The 20,686-nt window shown below is 42.3% G+C and overlaps 2 protein-coding genes across 3 annotated transcripts in view; one reads left to right on the forward strand and one right to left on the reverse strand.

Annotated features, from left to right (window-relative positions):
* Positions 1–85: 85 nt before the first annotated feature.
* Positions 86–20,686, forward strand: part of LOC308468837 (growth hormone secretagogue receptor type 1-like) — a gene marked incomplete at both ends in the record, with an annotated part of 74,878 nt that continues 54,277 nt past the window's right edge. The window contains 2 exons of one of the 2 annotated variants that reach the window (XM_080991309.1): positions 86–839; positions 2,376–2,668. In XM_080991309.1, coding sequence (XP_080847435.1) covers positions 86–839; positions 2,376–2,668 — 1,047 coding nt within the window. Of the gene's footprint in view, positions 840–2,375; positions 2,669–20,686 lie in introns of those variants that run through there. The other variant, XR_013981887.1, reaches the window with a different exon arrangement.
* The window catches only part of LOC308468816 (fibronectin type-III domain-containing protein 3A-like), a 35,464-nt gene continuing 27,209 nt past the window's right edge, over positions 12,432–20,686 (reverse strand). Inside the window, 5 exon segments of the mRNA XM_080991241.1 lie at positions 12,432–15,247; positions 16,709–16,830; positions 17,615–17,781; positions 18,613–18,825; positions 20,206–20,486. Of these exon segments, the coding sequence (XP_080847367.1) occupies positions 14,927–15,247; positions 16,709–16,830; positions 17,615–17,781; positions 18,613–18,825; positions 20,206–20,486 (1,104 nt within the window). The 3' untranslated portion in view covers positions 12,432–14,926.

A 20,686-nucleotide genomic window follows, 5' to 3' on the forward strand; every position in this document is an offset into this window, starting at 1 on the left:
TTGGAAACTTCACTTTGAAGCAAAGAGCACTGACGGAGGAGGGTGAGCAAGTCCCTAGGCAAGTAGGGATCAACATTAATCAGAAATGGATTTTTTTTCATTGAATGGTTCCATTGGAAATAATACAGAGTATTATGAAGACCCTTCTTCCTTGTTTGACATGCCTGTCTTAGTGCCAGTGACAGTTATTTGCATCCTCTTGTTCTTCTTGGGCATCACTGGGAACATGACCATTATATTAATTTTTAAGCGATACAAGGAAATGCAGACAACGGTTAATATGTATTTATCCAGCATGGCGTTGTCTGACAGTCTGATCTTCCTTGGCTTGCCTTCTGATTTGTATAGAATCTGGAAGTATAAGCCGTACATCTTTGGCAATTTCCTCTGCAAGTTTAATGTCTACCTCAACGAAACCTGCACCTACTGCACCATACTCCACATAACCACCTTGAGTGTCGAGAGATATTTTGCAATCTGCTTCCCTTTGAAAGCCAAAGCAACCATCACTAAAAGGCGGGTCAAAGGCATTATCCTCCTGATATGGGTTTGCTCTGCTGTGACTGCCATCCCAATCCTGTTTCTCTTCGGCGTAGAACACCGCAATGGAAGCCTCCCAGAGGAAACCAATGAATGCAAATACATCGAGCAAGCAGCCCGTTCGGGACTTCTAGAAACAATGGCATGGCTCTCCACCCTGTATTTTTTCCTACCTGTGGTTTGCTTAGTTCTCCTCTATGGGCTGATCTGTCGAAAGCTCTGGAGAACTGCACGGAACCTGGAGGGGCACCATGCTGCAACGAGGGAGAGGCACCACCAACAAACTGTCAAAATGCTAGGTAAGTAGCATTCTGCTGTGAAGAGCATGACTCAAATGCGTCAGAGTGGAAGGAGAGACATAGAAAGCAAAGTTAAAGAAAGACAGGAACAGCCTTAAGAGTAATGTGTTTATTCCATAATGTGATCAGACAAGACTGTTCTCAACATGTGGCTGCATCCACACCATACATTTAAAGCACATAGCTTCCACCGAAGAATTCTGGGAACAGTAGTTTGTTAATGGTGTTTGGAATTGTAGCTCTGTGAGGAGTAAACTACAGCTCCTAGGATTCTTTGGGAGAAGAATCACAATAAATGGATGTGACTTGTATTGGCACTTGTACTTGCCAGATACTGGGAATTTGGCTTGTTTGAGCAGGGTGGGGATGGTCCTTTTAGACCAGCGATGAGGAACCTGTGGCCCTCTAGATGTTGTAGGGTTACAGCTCCTATTAACCCCAGGTCAGCACAGCCAATGGTCAGGAATGATAGGCACTGTAGCTCAACAACATATGGAGGACCACAGGTTCTTCATCCCTGATCTAAAGAGGTTGAACCAGTACTAGATAACCTGTGGTCCTCCAAGTGTTGTTGATTGGAGCTGATGGAAGGTGGGGACCAACAATATCTGGAGCACTTCCTGGTTTCCAGGTAGGCAAGACTGCCTTTAATTTTTGTTGTTGCTAAGAAAACCGCATGCAGCTTGCAAATTTCAGCCTGACAAGAGCTGGCAGAAAATTATTGCATAGCCACTCTGAGGGTGGGCGTAGGGGTGTCCTGGTCAACTCTTCCAATTAACCTCCGTCTCCAAGGTCCATCCCATGACATCACCTGGTTTGGGCCATGAAATTTCAGGACCTGGGATGCTCTTGGCCTGGCAACCCTAGCTGAAGTACAAATTGTCAGGGGGAAAGAGCCTCCCTCATAAGTTTTGAACAGCTCCTAGATATGACATTTCAACGGTCTCCTACTTTCCCAATGTCTTCCATGGAGACCTGTCAGGGTTCATTCCTTCCAGCTAGCCTTTGCATACGCTTTAATTCTCCCACTGCTATGTTTTAGTTTGTTGCTCTGGACTGTTGGTTTTAGAATGGATTTTTTTAAAAAAACATTTGACCTCCATAGTTGAAAAGCAGTCTTTATGTACCACCAAGTACATTGATTAAAAGGCTCACTTGTTCAAAGATGGTAAAATCTACTTTGAAAGCAGGGGTGGAGAACATTGAGCCCAGGGCATCAAAGCATCTCTATCTGACTGTCTATCTCCTTAAGCAACTTCCCTAGTGTTTATCACTGGCTGGAATGCGCCCTTGGACACTGATAATTCCTTTTGCTTTGCTGGGTAGAGGATAAAGAGGGGAGTTGTGTATAGAAACTAGACTAGTAGTCAAAGGTGAAGTAAATTCTTTGCTGCACCCACTAATTCTGGCAACACTCACCACTAGCATGTGGCTCTTCAGGGAGGTCTGCCCAGAAAGCTTTGGGCTATTTTAAAGAGAGGGAAGGACTTAGTGCCTGGGATTGACCTGCGGAAATATATTCTCACCCTCATGTAGCAGTCGTGGTCGTGGCCTTTGTGCTCTGCTGGCTTCCCTTACACGTCGGCCGAATCCTCTTCGCCCAGGGAAGCACAGTCCTCTATGAGATAAGCCAGTACTTCAACCTCATCTCAATGCTGCTGTTTTACTTTGGAGCCTCTGTGAATCCAATCCTTTACAACGTCATGTCACAAAAGTACAGAAAAGCTGTGTGCAAGTTTTTGAACCATAACCAGGCTTGGCAGCAGAGGAACTTAAGCAGGAGTGGCAAGACTTCTGTTGAAGGTGTGGAAATCAGTTCTTTCCTGTAAAATAATTTTGAAATATGCTACTAGAAATGTAAGTGCTTTGCTTGCAAGATCTCCCCCAACCACCCACATCCCTTCTCTCCGCTCCCATATAGATAGATAGATAGATAGATAGATAGATAGATAGATGATAGATATAGATAGATAGATAGATAGATAGATAGATAGATGATAGATAGATATAGATAGATAGATAGATAGATGATAGATAGATAGATAGATGATAGATAGATAGATGATAGATAGATAGATAGATAGATAGATAGATAGATAGATAGATGATAGATAGATAGATGATAGATAGATGTTAGATACAGCAATTCAAGAGCTCAGCTTCATTTAGAGATGGATAAAGGTGTCTGTTTCAGTTTCTCTTGGTTTCATTTTTCCAATACAGTTCTCTGAATTTCTGCTGCAATTTTACTTTAGAAAGAGAATCTTTCTTAAAATTCATCAGATTTTTTTGTGCTAATCTTTCCTAATAAGCACATTTTTGTCTAATGTGCACATTTCAACAAGTTGCTTTCCCTGATATAATACATCTTTGTATGTTATTCTGCACTAACATATGCATTTTCCCCTAATATATGCATTTTAATGGTTAGAGAACTGCATGGCAAAATCTACTGCTTGCTCACATACCCTCCCCCCTGACCCTGCCACACCTTGTAAATGTGAAAAATATGCTACATATCCGTTCAATGTGAAAGCATTAAAAGCAAATGGGGGAGAAAATCATGACATTACAATTTCATTCTTTTAATTTCCGCATTCATCTTATTTATTTATTTTAAAGTAGATCTATGGGGTGCATTCATTTTGTCTTTTGTTTTCAAAATGAGTAGCCCCTCACTCCTAGTCTAATCTGTAGCATTGTTTTTAAATACCATGTCACAGACAGTTGAAGTAGATATTTCACACACAAACTAAGCTTTAAAAGGAATTGTTTGTTTGTTTGGTTTTAAAAATCAAACCATGCCACCAATAAACAAATGTAATAGAATATTTTGTATGCCTCAATTTCCCAGTGATGCAAGATTCCAGAGGTTGCAGACGCTCACCCAGGGTTCATGCTTCCTTTTGGAAATGAGGCACAGCAGAGACTGTGGTGTCTTTAGGAAATATATTTTGTTTACATGTATATTCAACCTGAGTTTACGATGGATGGCTTCACAGCATAACACCCCAATAAGGTCCTGCTTCTCCTGTAGCTGCAGCCTTGGATTCTGGAGATCCAGCATGGTGCTCTCTCTCCTTGCTGCTTTGCTTCTAGGTCACATCACTGCAATTCAACTTTAAACTCTGCATAGAGCCTGCTTCCCACAAAAACTCATATCTATCTATCATCTATCTATCATCTATCATCTATCTATCTATCTATCTATCTATCTATCTATCAATCATCTATCTATCTATCTATCTATCTATCTATCTATCATCTATAATCTATCTCTCATCTCTCATCTATTTATTTATCATCTATCTATCATCTATCTATCTATCTATCATCTATCATCTATCTATCTATCTATCTATCTATCTATCTATCTATCTATCTATCTATCTATCTATCTCTATCTATCATCCATCCATCCATCCATCCATCCATCCATCCATCCATCTATAAATCTATAATACAGGCAGCGACTATTTTGCGTGTGTATGATTTACACACGACCACCAACGTGCAGGTCTTTTTTTTGTTCCAGGTACACAGGTCTCTCTCCATTCCCATCTACTTAGGCTGGAAGGATGCACCTGTTGAACACTGTCACTGTGTAATCTAAATGAAAAAATGCTCCAGTGGGGAATATTCACATTCAGGCTATGTACAAATTAATGGCTTAAAACACAGCGAGGTCATTTCTCCCCCTACCGCATACCCAGTCATATTTGTATGCTGCTGTACCAGAGAACGGGTGGGAATGTCATCACCTTGCGTGAGTCAGGTCTTTGGTTTCCTTGCCCCTGCAGCCCCAACCATCCCAAACTCCTATTCATGAAGCAGAGATGCACACATGCTTGGTGGCTGTCTCAAATATACACACCTCATCTGAACTGCAAAGAGAATGTGGCTTAGGTTTTCCATTCAGATTGAAGCTCATTTGAGAGGAAAAGCATCAAACAGCAGTAATTCTCCAGAAACTAAAGGATAGCTCTTCATCGGGGGGGGGGGGGGCATTGTTTGCACACAGATTGAAAATTGGTGGTGAGAGTGCAGGTACAGCCATAAACAGGCAGGTAGTGCCTTTTATTTAGAGCCCCAAAGTCCTGCCCCCCCCCAAAAAAAACAAGCAAGCTTTTGAGTTTTGATAAAGTCTTCATTGGGCTGGATCATGATTGAATGTGTCGCTTACAGCCTTTGGTGCTAAAGGAAATCAGTTTGCACCAATCAAGCTAAGCTTGTTAGCACTGTCCCTATGACTATACCCCACAGAGCTGGCTTTGTCAAAACTGTTCTGTTTTACAAGTAGTGGGAAAGACAAAACGCTTACTGGCAGCCACACAAACTGCAGAGTGTGACAAAATTTTACATTCTTATGTGTATAGGAAACAAAATACGAAAGAGGTGGTAGGTGTGTACGCACACCAACCCACCCACCCACACCTCTTGGACCTAGTGAGGGAGATCTTATTGAAATGGCTTACTTTTCCATGGCTTCCCCATCCCTACCCTGTCAAATCATAGATAGCATCTGCTTCCATTGACTGAATCATTAAAAACTATTTTAAAAAACCCTGATCAGTACAATGCAATGCAAGAGACCACTTATCCCAGGCACAAATCCTTATGGAGTTCTCTTGCTTTTTACACGTGATCGCCTTGAAACCATCAGCAAACTGTAGATCACCCCTGAATCCACAGGTGTGTCCTGCGATTTATTGTTGACTTTGTCATCTACCCATGTGAAGATCCAAGAGGAACTGTGCTTTGGATCAGTGTTTTTGCGGTACTGGCAAGTATCAGATCAGCCTTAATTTCATAGAATCATAGAATCATAGAGCTGGAAGAGACCACAAGGGCCATCGAGTCCAACCCCCTGCCAAGCAGGAAACACCATCAGAGCACTCCTGACATATGGTTGTCAAGCCTCTGCTTAAAGACCTCCAAAGAAGGAGACTCCACCACACTCCTTGGCAGCAAATTCCACTGTCGAACAGCTCTTACTGTCAGGAAGTTCTTCCTAATGTTTAGGTGGAATCTTCTTTCTTGTAGTTTGGATCCATTGCTCCGTTGATGGGTTTTTCTTTTGGGTAGACCCCCAGGTAATATCATGTAAATTCAAGAAGATCTTTTTTAAATTTTACCCTAAAGAAAAGCAAGGAATCTGTGTGTGGACTTTTGTTGTGTGCACTGCACATGGATAAACCATGGATGACAAGTGACCAGAGGAGGTAGTGCCCACAGCATGCTCTCAAAACCCCAAATGCACACATGGGGCCTGATCTGCAGTGACTGGCAGTGGCTCAACAGGCATTGCCCCTACTTGGAGATTCCAAAAACTGAAAAACAGGCCTTCTGCATGCAAAGATCATATGCTTGATGTGGCTTAATTACGGAAAGTCTTGATTTCTAGGCTTTGTTTCCTCCTCACAGTGGTACCGCCACCAAGCTTGGGGAGGAGGATGAACTGGTGTTTGTCCTGAGCGATGGTGACAGTGGCAGTGCTTGTAAGGAAGCATCCTGTTGACTTTTCATGGCTGCTGCTGCCAACCTCCTCCCATAGGCAGCTTGTCCTGCAGCAGCTGCTGGAGAGCAGGAGGAGGAGAAGGGGAAGGAGATGCTCCTACTGTTGAGGCCTAGCCTTGTGTGGCATACCAGCTCTGAGGGGTAAGCAGAGGGCAGGGCCACCTTGGACAGGAAGAAAGTGGGAGAGGAGCAGAGAAGAGCAGCTGCACCTTGCCCCATTTGGGTTCAATGAGTCTTACTCCCAACTGTGTACAATCTTATAATCAACCCTGGGAAACTATTCAGAGATGATAAAGGCATTCTACCTTATCTTGAGCCTTGCGCTTTCTCATTTCCTTGCATCCCACTGTTTTATTTAGTTCAGTCCGCTTCCCCTCATTAATTTTCTTAGGTATTCTTTCATTTTCTGATCTCCTGCCTTGTATTTCATTTTCTTATGTCTTATCCCAAAAGATTTAAAATTGGGGAGGGAACGCTATGATAAAATAGCTTGGGGATAAGGATTGCTGGGGTGACGCCTTCAGAATCAAGCAGCACAGCTTAAACATAGGAGTGAATTAGACATAGAGATGTTTTGAATATTGTTAAAAGAAGAGCATTATTTGTTTATCTGATTGTTTGCCTGAATGGCAATTCAAATTTTGCTGTGCCAAATAACATTTTGATAAGCTTATGAAAACAGGAAAGTGCCAGAGAAAATGCTTCAGTCTAAAGTTAATTAAAGCTGTAATATCACTTGAGAATGTAGATCTGTTGACTGGTTTTTCTGGCCAGATTTCAATGAACTTCACACAAAATAATCACTTCCTGGGGTAGTACAGCATCTGCATTATCAGGAAGATTATGGATGACAGCTGGGCTGGTTGATGATAGCGGGGGAAAACAAGTTTTGCTAGCTGGAGAGATTATAACTATGCTTCCCAGTAGCATAGATGGTTAAAGTAATAATCACCACCATCAAATGTAGACTATATGTTTAGCAATCAGAGCTGAAATTCAGATGATCTGGAAATCTACATATGGAAAAATGCATATGGAACCCGATCATTTAATTTCATTAGTTCTTTCTTTCTAATTCTGAATGCTGATCCCAAAAGAATCTTTTTATGCATGAGGGGTTAATAATTGATGCAAATTTTGTGGGGGGGGTTTTTTATTTTGTGCCTCGCTGGAATAAAAGAAGAAGCTGTCAGTGACAATGGATGGAATGTTATGTACCATCTCATATGTGGATTTATTAGCGATGCTTAAAAAATTGCTAAGAGGCTGATGTTATGTACCCATTATATGTATTGTACACATCCATATGTATGTATTTTAGCTGCTGTGCTGCCGGCAGCAGTTTCTGGTGCAAAAACTGAAGAGGAACACATTGTACTCTGCCTAACTTGCATAATAATCGCTTGTAGCTGTGCTTCTTGGCTCCTAAACTCTAAAAAAAACCCCTACCTATAATATTTTTTTCTTTCTTCTCCCCCCTCCCTGCCCCCTGCCCCATGTGAGGTTAGCATAGCTTGAAGGGCAGCATCTAGCTTACATTCCTATTTGTTCACATTCTAACCATTAGGCCACATTGCCTCTCAATATATAGATAGTGCTTGTGGGATGCAAGTAGGCACTCAGGCAGATAGTGCTTGGTCCTGATGCATTTGTGTCGTACCTTGCTCAAATGCATCTCTGTTTCTTTGTTGTAGATTGCTTTGAGCATGATTTGTGTGTGTGTGTGTGTGTGTGTGGAAAAGCGGCATACAAATAAAATGAATGAATGAAGGTGGCATACAAGGTAAAGGTAAAGGGACCCCTGACCATTAGGTCCAGTCATGACTGACTCTGGGGTTGCGGCGCTCATCTCGCTTTACTGGCCGAGGGAGCTGGCGTACAGCTTCCAGGTCATGTGGCCAGCATGACTAAGCTGCTTCTGGTGAACCAGAGCAGTGCACGGAAACGCCGTTTACCTTCCCACTGGAGCGGTACCTATTTATTTACTTGCACTTTGACGTGCTTTCGAAATGCTAGGTTGGCAGGAGCAGGGACTGAGCAACGGGAGCTCACCCCGTCGCGGGGATTTGAACTGCCGACCTTCTGATCAGCAAGTCCTAGGCTCTGTGGTTTAACCCACAGCGCCACCCCTGTCCCAGGTATACATGGTACTCTCCTGCTATTGTACCCTCACAGAGGTAGATTAAACTGAGCTATAGTAACTGGTTCAAAGGCACCCAGGGATCTTCATGACAGTGGTGACTTGAACCTGGGTTTCCCAAGTCCTAACATACACCCTAAAAAGCATGCCACTCTGGCCCTTTGACTGCCCCACAGAACTAGAGCAGCAGGAACCAGAAAAGGACATGAAAACCCAGAGATCGAGCCTGAATGATCTCTACATCAAGGGTGGATCCAGGATAGAATCTGGTAGGAAGCCAATGTAAGCTGGCACATCAGGTATAAAGCCAAGTTAGAACCTAGTGAGTTATGAGAATAGCCTGCTAGAAGTTGGAAAGCAATGTATGGAACTCTGGTATAAGCAAGACATGGGTGCAACAGCACTCTCCTCTTGTGCAGTTTTTAGCACCTCGTATTCAGAAGCATGAAGGGACGCAGGTGGCATTGTGTGTTAAACCACAGAGCCTAAGACTTGCCGATCAGAAGGTCATGGTTCGAATCCCTGCCATGGGGTGAGCTCCCGTTGCTCAGTCCCTGCTCCTGCCAACCTAGCAGTTTGAAAGCACGTCAAAGTGCTAGTAGATAAATAGGTACCGCTCCAGCGGGAAGGTAAACGGTGTTTCCGTGCGCTGCTCTGGTTTGCCAGAAGCGGCTTAGTCATGCTGGCCTCATGACTTGGAAGCTGTACGCCGGCTCCCTCGGCCAGTAAAGCGAGATGAGCGCCGCAACCCCAGAGTCAGCCACGACTGGACCTAATGGTCAGGGGTCCCTTTACCTTTACCCTTATTCAGAAGCATGCTGCCTCCGACCGTAGAGAGAGAATATAGCTCTCAGGGTTAGTAGTCCTTGACAGCCTTATCTTCCATGTATCCGTCCAATCTTCTTTTAAAGCCACCACTCCTTCTTGTGCATGAAATTCCATAATTTAACTGTATACCATAACTAGGCTCTTGCAACCCTGAATCTTCCAACGTGCAGCTTTTTCTTGGGGGTGGGGATAATGTCCATGAGTTCTAGGGAGGAAAACTTTTCTCTGTCCACTTTCTCCACACCATGTATAATTGTATACACACCTCTGGGTGGTCAATGTATACACTTGGGATGGCCTCATGGATGCTTTAGTTGAGATTCCTGGATTGAAAGGAGATTGGGCTGGATGACTCTCAAGGTCCCTTCCAGTTCTACGGTTCCATGATTGTCTCCTCTTACTCTTTTCTCTAAACTAATACAGCCCAAATGCTGTAATCTTTTGACACTGCCTTTTCAGACCATAATAATTATAGCTTGATAGAACTATTTTTGCTGGGCAGACCATGAAAATATATTCAGAGGCAAGGGCTTCTTCCACCTGCCTTGCCCAACCAGTAGCACAGACGGCAGTCACTATGCCACCATTTTGCAGTAGGCTGCTAAACTGTTGCCCTTCCCACTTGCATTACCTTCAGCAATGCTGCCTGCATTATGGACACTTGCCATCCCTAAAACCACCACTTCGCAGTAGGCCGCCTACCTTTCAGCACTCTCCAGGCTTGTCCACAAGCTGTTGTGTTTGTGTGTGTGCTTGTTTTTTAAACTAATACCTGCTCTGAACTGATAATACCTGCTTTTCAGATGACTTAAAATTTTAAAAATAAAGTGTTTTTTAAAATAAATAAATCAATAGCACGTTGAAGCAACATAGCCCTCTAAAAGCAGGTTTAAGACCACAGATCTAGAAAGGCGCGAGAAAGAGTCATTTCATTTAAACTTAGGTGTCAGCTGGAAGAAACTCAAGCGGTTGCATGCCTAGCCAGACAATGCCTTCGTTGACAGCAATGGAGTTCTGAAGCACCTCTTAAGGTACAGGGAGGCACAAACGAAAGCAGTCATTCAGGTACTCAGTGCCATTAAATGATTTTAACAACGAAACCTTATGCATCAGAGTAAAGCCCGTTGAGTTCAATGGGGCTTATTCATTAGTGTGTTTAAAATTTCAGCATTAACAGGTCCCTCTGAACCATGGGTAGGCAAACTAAGGCCTGGGGACTGGATCCAGCCCAATCGCCTTCTAAATCCGGCCCGTGGACGGTCCAGGAATCTCTGTGTTTTTACATGAGTAGAATGTGTCCTTTTATTTAAAATGCATCTCTGGGTTATTTGTGGGGCCTGCCTGTTGTTTTTACATGAGTAGAATGTGTCCTTTTATTTAAAATGCATCTCTGGGTTATTTGTGGGGCCTGCCTGGTGTTTTTACATGAGTAGAATGTGTCCTTTTATTTAAAATGCATCTCTGGGTTATTTGCGGCACCTGCCTGGTGTTTTTACATGAGTAGAATGTGTCCTTTTATTTAAAATGCATCTTTGGGTGATTTGTGGGGCATAGGAATTCATTCATTTTTCTTTTCAAAATATAGTCTGGCTCCCCACAAGGTCTGAGGGACAGTGGACTGGACCCCTGCTGAAAAAGTTTGCTGACCCCTGCTGTGCCCAGAAACAGACTAAAAGGGTGTAAAACAGCTGCAACATGTTTGAGGTAGCAATCTAGCCATTGTATTTTTGAATAAGCTGCAGTTTCAGAACTGCTTTCAAGGCAGTCCCACACTTAAATTACAGTAATCCAGTTAGGATGGTTCTAGGGCAAGCCTTTGTCTGTGCAGAATGAGTTGCAGCTAGTGAAAAAGTGCTGTACATTTACAGAAGCTACCTAAGCCATCAAAGACAAAGCTGAATCTAACAGTACCCTCCTTGTTCTCCTAGTTGTTGGTTGTTTTTTTTGAGGGGTTGCAGGGTTGCACTCCACCTAAACAAGTTGAACTGTCACCCAGGAATTTGTATGGCTGCAGTGGCTGTCACAGGTGAGAAGCTGAAATAAATTGCCAGAAAATGCCCTGAGCATGAGGAATCTGGAAGAAATTCCAGAGCACGGCCCAAGAAGGGTACATGGCAAAAAGTGTAGAAGCTTGAGATTTCTACTTTTAAAATTGAGGTTTCTATTGCTTATAGGATACAAGCTTAGAAATTTATCCATGTCTTCTTGCTACTTTTTTCCATTTAAATTATTGGAATTAGGCAGAATTGGGGAAGGGCAGTAGCTCAGTGGTAGAGCATATCCTATCTTGCACGCAGAAGGTTCTACCAACTCCCAATAGGGCAAGGAAAGAACCTTCTGTCACACCATGGAGGACCCTCATCAATCAATGCGGACAGGTAAAATGGTAAAGGACTCCTGGATGGTTATGTGCAAAGGCGACTCTGGGGTTGCGGCGCTCAAATCACTTTCAGGCCGAGGGAACAGGCATTTGTCCACAGACAGCTTTCTGGGTCATATGGCCAGCATGACTAAACATCTCCTGGTGCAATGGAACACTGTGGCGGAAACCAGAGTGAGCGCACAGAAACCCCATTTACTTTCCCGCTGCAGTGGTACCTATTTATCATGTTGCACTAGTATGCTTTTGAACTGCTAGGTTGGCAGGAGCTAAGACAAAGCAATGGGAGCTCACCCCATCGCGAGGATTCGAACCACCGAATTTCTGATTGGCAAGCCCAAGAGGCTCAGTGGTTTAGACCACAGAACCACCCGCCAATGTGGACAATACAAAGCTAGATGGACCATTGGTGTAAGGAAGTTTGTATGTTCGAGAGAGATGCATTATACATGTTACATTTTCTGCCTTTTTCATTTTAAAAAACATGATACAAAACATCCCTTTGAAATTGGCCACAACATGAAAATAAAGTTAGAACCAAGAATGAGAAAGTCTGGCCAAAGTGTGACTGGTCATGGAATTTTACCTGTAGTGGTTAGTGCCTCAACAGTTCTTTTTATATGCCCCTTGAGGTCTGTCTCTTGCAACTATATATAAACAAGGGTCTGTGGCCCCTTCCTCCTTCATGCATCACCATACACAACACATAATAATTCCAGAAACCCAATGGGAAAAAAATTGTATCTTTATTGGCCATATTAAATATATTATCTATTTGATAGTTACAATTTAGTAATACGATGCCTGGCAGGTTTAACATAAGTATGAAATACAGCAAAAAAAATAAAAATACAAGAGAAAAGGGGATCTAATACATTAATGCCACTAGAGTACATCAGCCTGGAATGTATAGTCGTAAATATAAAATTCTACCATTATGTTCTCCAGTAAATCATCTGGACATATAAACATTTGGTGGCAAATACACATACAAATTAAACTTTTAACTTTCCAGGAAGTCATAATTTTGGTTAGTATTTATTCAAAAAAACCTATTTATTTTTTTAAAAAAATTGTATCTGACATACTATTGCCAATTAAATAAGACTCTGTATTCCCTCCCAATCATTTTTGTCAGAGAGTTCAGCAAAAACACACCCTTTGGCAACAGAAATCTGCTGACAATCTATTGTTTTATATAAAAAGTGAAGTATGAAAGAAAATCAGGTTGTAAACGTTCCTGTGAACTAAAAGACACTAACGTTTGTATAAAACTCTTTCGAACATTGAAGAGAGGCTTCCATTACAATATATGATAAACTTAAAAGTTCTTCTACAAGTAGAACAATACATTCAAACATAGTTTCCAGAATTTTTTTAAAAAATCAAAATAAATAGATCACAAAAAGGAGAGTACATTTTTTTTTTTGAAAAAGATTAATTTCAGATTGCACCATATATCTACTTTTAAGATAGTTAAGTGATATGTGTGTCTGTGTGTATGTGTCTGTGTGTGTGTGTTTCCACCCAGGTGTGAAATGCATACGCAATGCCACAAATCTTAATTTACCATTATGAACTAACAGCCAGTTGAGAAACACTTTTATGATGTTCTGTTGTCTGAAACAGAGGCATCTCAAGCTAAACTGACTTACACATTACATCCACTGTCCCACGTACAAGTGCAAATGCTCTGATGTTTCATAAAGTTTAACTGTTAGGTTTCTCTTTTTAGTTAAATGGAACAAACTTATTGGATTTATTTGTCCAAAATGAAATAGGTTGATTCCAGCTTTCGAAGGAGCGTGAACGTAAAGACAACATTTAATTACTTATACTTCACAGGTACCTGCTGCAGAGGCTTGACAAAGAACAGTCTTATGTAGTGCATGATATTCACCCCCCTGTCCCCCCAAAACAAAACAACAACAACAACACTATTCCACCCAAAGCCAGACCTGCCACTGAAGATTTCATCACATAACTGAAAAGACTTTGGAACCACAAAAACAATGGAATATGAAACTGCTACCAAGGAGACAGCAATTCCCTTTAAAAAATTTAAAACTTTTTTAAAAGCAAGGTTCATTTTCACATGTGACTTGATCTGTTGGATTACATTGGAGAGAATCTCAAGAACTTAAAAAAAGTGAAAAGAACCGACCACAGTTTGAATCTTTTTAAAAAAAATTTATGTTAAGAATAGTACAAAAAGCATTTGCTCAGTTTGAGCCAAATAGTGGAACATTTATCATAAATGCACTTTTTGTTCTCATTAAAGACAAAAAATTTCTGTGCTTTTCCTCTGAAAAAAAACACGCCGCAGTGGTGTTCAATCAGAAGCACAGGGCGTTACTGTTCTCTCAGAGAGTGAACTCTGGTTGGGCCTACAAGTTGCTTACCAACGAGAGAGAAAGCATTTCATTCAGAAATGTTACAGTATAGAAGGGGGAGTATTTTGCCACGTTACATACCAATGCAAATCCTTCTGTACTTAGGTGAATCTTGGTGCCTTGAGGTGCTTTTGATAAAAAAAACCTCCTAAGAATGCAGACACCTTCTATGATCCTTGGCTCTTGAAGTGATAAATCTAACTACTAGAATCCCAAAGATTAAAATGATCAGAAAAATAAAAGTATCACTAAAGTAGAAGTTGCTAAGATTTTGGTTTCGTTTCAGTCTACAGTATATATCTGTTGTGGTATGCTCTAGCAATGTTCTTTAATACAGTACTGTTCTAAGCCGAACCATCTTTGCTGCTATATATCTCCCATGTGCAGAGACTTGGGCTGAAGAGGCTGAGCTCCCCCCACCACACCAATCCTTTCTTGGCTTTGAATAAAAATCTTACTGTGAGAATCTTCCAGCTCTCTGAGAATCACAAGTGCATATTAAGGCAGCTTGCTTGCTTTATTTATTTATTTTGCTGTTTTCAACAGCTAACCCTGATTAGAAGATGCATAACTATGTGGTAATAGGGATTTTCTTCTGCTCATTTCTTCTTCCCCTGGGAAGGAAGAGTTTGTGGTGGAGGGGGTGGGAGGGGGAGAGGTTCTACCTACCCAGCCTCGCTGTTAAAAAAAGTCCAGCAGCAAAAATGGAAACGTGGGTCTTATACAATCATTCCCAGTTAGCATTTTAGTTGGAATTTACATAAATACCCAAGGCATAAAACTTCTGTATGAAAAATAACAAGCCGAGTATTGAAGTCGATCCGCAAGCTCACTCGCTTACGATCACAAAGTACTGAATGAGAACAGCAAATGAAATGGCAACTATTGCAAAGATGACGAGAAGCAGGAAGGCAAACTGTTCGTCGCTGAGCGCCTTCTTGCGTCTCGTGAGGTCGGGGCCGGCATCTGTGTTTGGTGCTGCTGACGCCTGTTTCTGAGATGAGAACACTGCGTAAGGACTATATGGCCCAAAGAGTTCCTGGGATCCAGTGCCGTCATTATGCTGGCGTCCAGCACACACCCTGAATCGGTATTCACAGTTATTCTGAATGTTGGTAACACGGAATGAAGTCTCTGGTCCCTTGTATACCTAAGGAAGGAACAAATACATACGTATCAAATTTAAAACACATTCAAGTACGTTCTAAGTGCTACTGAATAGGAACGTATGAGGCTGTCAAATATAGACTGTCAGATCACAAGCCCATCTAGGTCAGCAAGGATGGCCAGCAGCTCTCCAGTGTTTCAGACAGTAGTCTTTCTCAGTCCTACCTGGCGGTGCTGGAGATTAGCATGGGACAAAGAGAAGGTTGTAGATCACTTGGCACTTCAGCCTAGAATAGCTGGGCCTGCCTGCTCCAACCTATTGCTTTTTATATGTTTTGGACTACAACTCCCATAAAAACCATCTGGAAGGCAACAGGTTGGGGCAGGCTGGCCCAGTTCATTTCTCAACTGTACTCATCCACAAAGTACAATGTTTTGGAGTTTAAAATAATCACAACCAACGGGGCTTGTTTGATAGGAACATGATAAATGTAGAATTTACAGTCACATTACTAGAGACATAAGTCTTTAGAAACAAGGGTGTCAACCTGAATATAATACTGAGGGTGCAGGTAAGCCCCACCCCACAAAATTAATCGCAAGATGCAGCATACACACAAGGACATAATTTGAATGGCAATGTTCATCAATATTTTAGGGGGGGGGCGCAAAGGGACCTTGGCCCCTAGTAATTGGCTCATACATTTAGAAATGTCTTCTATATGGCAAAACGTTTCCAAAGTGCAAGGACTTCTACTCTTCTTTGCTAGTGAAAAAAGAAAAGGAGGTGGATGGTGGAGCAAGATGTGATTTTGCAGTTGCAAAGAAATGGGTATGGGGAGTTAGGGATAGACTGGTGCGGTTAGTAGCACTGATGCTACCATTTGGGACTGCAGCCCAGCCACAGATTATCACCTCAGTGAGAACTAGGCCAGTGAATTGAGTCCAATAACGGACCTGGGTTAGTCATGTCCATTCACTATGGTGGGTGTACGCTGAGTAGAATCGAGCACTGGCTACAACCTAGAGTCTTGAAGCAGTGGTATGGAACCTGTGGCCTTTCAAGTATTGTTGGGACTCCTATCAGGCCTTGCCAATGTGGTCATCAGGTGTGACAGAGTTGCAGTCCTCAATAACTAGAGGGTCATTGGTCCCCTCTCCCCTGCTTGGCAGTTTCATTAATTCTGCTACCACAAATAACCACAATAATGTTATTTTCTTCATGCGTTGGATTCCTGCTCAAGACAATTGAGGACCACCACCTTCCGTTCTGGAAAATTCTAATTCTTAAAATGAGACAACAAAGACAACAATATTTTTCAAAGGGCACATGCTTCTTCCCTGCTTCAGGAAATACCCTACACAACACCACTCTTCTGAACACACAGTATTTTGATCTTGCAGTTCAAAGAAATACATATAATAAAAATGACTTTTGCCACAAGTTAAAAAAATTACGTAAGAATCAAGACTTCTCAAACAGAAGAGAGATAACTGAGATTACCTGATCAACTTCCCTCCCACAGGCAAGTTGTAAAATGTAAACAATGGCATCACGTTTCATTGGCTGTAAAGTCTCCCATGTGACCTCACAGACGTTATCTCCCACTTGTTGCACTTTGGGTGCTGAAAAGAGGAAATTCATAACTCAGATCTTAGAAATCCATTTAAAATGTTGTGCATATTCTCAGCTTGCAATGTAAGACAGCATATGCATACCTGTGGTCCTTTCCATTTAATTAGAAGTTTGGCCCCAGGAAGGAGGAGGAGGAGGAGGAGGAGGAGGAGGAGGAGGAGGAGGAGGAGGAGAAGCAGCAGCAGCAGCTCAAGGGTGGCTTCTTGGTACTGAATTTTTAAACCCTTGCAAGACAGAACAAGTCCTCAACTGGTGGCAAAATGGGAGCCAGATAAGCCTTTATGGGAAGATTCAACCACTGGCGCACTACAACCAAAAAGGCCCTGTCTTTAGTAGCCACCTGTTGTCACACCTGCAACATACCTCATTTAGTGGGGGGTTTGTTTTAGTTTCTTGTTTTATATTTCTTGTCTGTGAGCCATGCTGGCAACCCAAACTAGAGCAAAACTGGTGTGTGAATAGAACTTGTCCACATTTCCAAAGTGTAAGCAAAACACAGTAAATATGACACTTTAAGGCAGCCTAAGCTAAAGTCCATCTCACCAAGATGTTTCTCCCACCAATAAGCAAGGTACACATAGAAGATTCTGGTTTCATCCCCAGTGACTACAAATCATAGGTACACTACCTTTCTACATGGAGGCTTATTACATTCTGTGCCAGCACTGTGTTACCACTCTTTGAATGGAGGTATTGCCCTGCATTGCCTCTAACATTGGAATCCCCACTTTCGAGTTTCCCTTGCTTAAATAACATATGATAAAACGTCCTCACCTTTCAGAGCAGGTGGTGTAGATTTGGTTGTGGTGAATGCGTAAACTTTAGAAAATTCTCCATTACCAGCATCGTTGCATGCTTGGATTCTAAAGTAATATTTAGTGGATTCGCTAAGCCGCTGCACTTTGTACGTGTGACAAGGTCCACTGTAGATAGTAACGAATCTGCAAGGTTGGGGAAAAGATATGTATGTTATAGACTCCAAAGCACAGCTAATCATGCCTGTTTGCTTCTTTTCAATATACACATTCTTCTTTTCAAGATGCACATTCTGATAAGCTGGTCTCTTCCGCTCTTTATTTCCTTGATTCCTGTAGCTATGTTAATCTCCAGAAGAGGAGAAATACTGTCAAGTGGCAACTACTGAGCAACATTTGAGGGCATTTTTTTTAAAAAGGCTTATCTATGCTTCTACATGATCCAAGTGGCATGATGTTTTGGAGTGCTCCATCTACCAACAACTACTGGTCCAATGAAATTAAAAGTCAGGAAGGAGGCTTCTTTTTCATTCAGATCAGTTCTCTTTATGTGGTAGACAGTGAGACTATGTCTTCCATCCTCATCCACTCAATACATATGCTCTTCTGCAGATGCCACTGGATAGCTATGTGCAACTGTAATGATCTATTACTGTTAATTTATATGCCAATATAGGCTTCGGGGCAGTTTACAAGTATAAAAAGCAATCTAAAAGCTGTACTGCCCAGCTTGTGAGATGGATTCTTAGGTTCTACCTAGAATAGTGTTGGCATGATGCGAGACCTACACACAAATGTTTCTGAATGTTAAGCCTATGAATAACCCCCCAGTGGCAGACGCCATCAAGAGGGGTGGGGAGATGATCTCTTGTTCTCCACTATGGGTAAGTAGGAGAGTGATCTGGGTATGCATGTCGTCCAATCTGGCATCTTCTGAAACCTTGAAGAGCTCCTGAATATTAAAAACAAAACAAAAACTCACTTGATCATGAGAACCAAGACACAGGCAGCTCTCACCTGCCAGCTTTAACTTCCATCTCGAGGTTGAAATGTGTTGTACTGGTGGCTACAGCTCTGCCAGGGCCGTCACCCCACTTTAGCTTAAGGCTCTGGTAACTAAAGACCGCGCATTCCATTTGTGGGGGTTGCGGAGGTAAAGGCTTTGTTTTTGCTTTAATGTGGGGGCTGAAGGGACCAGTTCCGAGACTGTTAAAGGCTTGGATTCGGATTCTAAGAGAGAATGAAGGGAAGAAAACTTGTCATTAAGATAAAATTATTGCTTAGTTGTTGTTGTTTTTTTAACCACAACTCAATGCAGAGGTGGGTTTTTAAAAACATTTTCCAAGCCAGAGGACTACAATGATAAACAGAAAATGGTTTCCTGCCAACATCCACTTTGTAGCATCCATCTACTAGGGATGCTAGAAAGACAGAAGGACTCATGTACCTTAAGAACAGAAAAAAGAGAGAAGTTTTAACAGGTACATTTACCCCAATCACAACTGTTCACTGTGGAGTCATCTCTTCTACACGTCACGCTCAGCGATGTGCTTCAGATGTCACATTAAATCATAGTTAAAAATAACTGGTTTAATGCATGGGTGGAAAACATCTACCCTCTGGAGCTAACTAGGCCCACCAGGCATCCCCATTTGGTTTGGGAGAAGCCAAGGTGGCTAAGCCAGGCTCTGCTGCCCTACACTGGACATCACACACAATGGGGGTAGGTAAAAATCTGGCTCAGCCCTATACAAAACTGTGCTTGCACAGGATTGTGCAAGGCAGTGTTTTGAAAAGGGCTTCTGAAGACCACTGTGGGCAAAAAGGGTTACCAGATGTCATTGTGACATCAGGTGACTGACCCACCTGTCAAATGCATCCCCATGAGGGATGGGGGAAGAAGATAATCTGGTTCACCACTCTTCTAGTGTCGGTCAATAAAGCAAAGTATATTATGCACAGCGTGATGTTATGCTTTGCATTTCGATTACTTCGTGTTACAAGGGAGGGGGCGCTCAAACATGGAGTTGCCCCTTTCAGCACCTGCCAGTCTTCTTGCTTAATTTCTGCCTGAAAGTGAAACTGAGGCAAGCGAAATAGCCACAGGGTGCCTCCTGTATTTCAGCCCCTGTAACTGCAACTGATAAATGCATATTAGATTTTCAACATTAAGGAAGCTTGAAACTTCCTTTTAAGGAGAAAGGTTAGGCCCAAGTGAAACAGGACATAGAAATGTGGATATCTGTGAGCAATGAAAAACTTGACAGGTAGCTATAGGGACTTCAAATATAATCTGAGCTGTGTCTAGATAAGGAAGCTCTTTTGTCCTCTTGGGTTGCTTTCCCAACCAAAATATTGCTCCCTTCTACCTCAGCAGCTTTCCCAGCCACAGGAGAGCAAGGAAGTGGACAGAAAAGCAACCAGGAATTTTTATTGGGAAGATGGGCTGTTGAAAAAGTATTAAGTGGCACCACTGCACTGTTTAAACCCACAGCCCCTGTGTCATAATGAGGCTGTTTGTGTGCCCCCTGAATCTAATTTAGCTTGACTGTTGCATTAAGTGTGCGCCTGATGAAGCTATGTTAATCTGAAACTGAACTGTCTAATCACCTGTATAAAGTGTCAGGTTGCAGGTTCTCCAGAACATGGCTTGTAACTTTGTTGACAGTTGAGACTTGTCTTTCCCCATACTCTATATTGTAGCCAAGGATCTCTGCCCCATGGCAATTGGGCTCCTCCCACTGAAGAGCAAGGCACTTTGAGAGAGGAAGGCGGGCTTCCATCTGGTCTTCTTTGAGCAAGTGCAATACTGTCACTGCAGCTGGCACGGAAGCCGAGGTTGTGACCATGCTAGTCTCCCCAAACAATCCAGCACCAGCTATATTCGCAGCCTGAAGGAAGATGAAGGAAAGGTGTTAAAATAAGAGCAATAGCTAATTCAACAATTCAATAGCTGACACAGAATTCTGCTCTGAAGTTGGAAATGTTGTTATACAAAATAAGAAGAAGAAATGACCACTTGTGTTGGAGAGAGCTTCCTTATTTGGAAGAACTCTAGATCTTGCAAATAAGGGCTTGGTTACAAAGGTTG

The sequence above is a fragment of the Podarcis pityusensis genome, assembly GCF_964106645.2.
Source record: "Podarcis pityusensis genome assembly, chromosome: Z".
Taxonomy (NCBI): Eukaryota; Metazoa; Chordata; class Lepidosauria; order Squamata; family Lacertidae; genus Podarcis; species Podarcis pityusensis.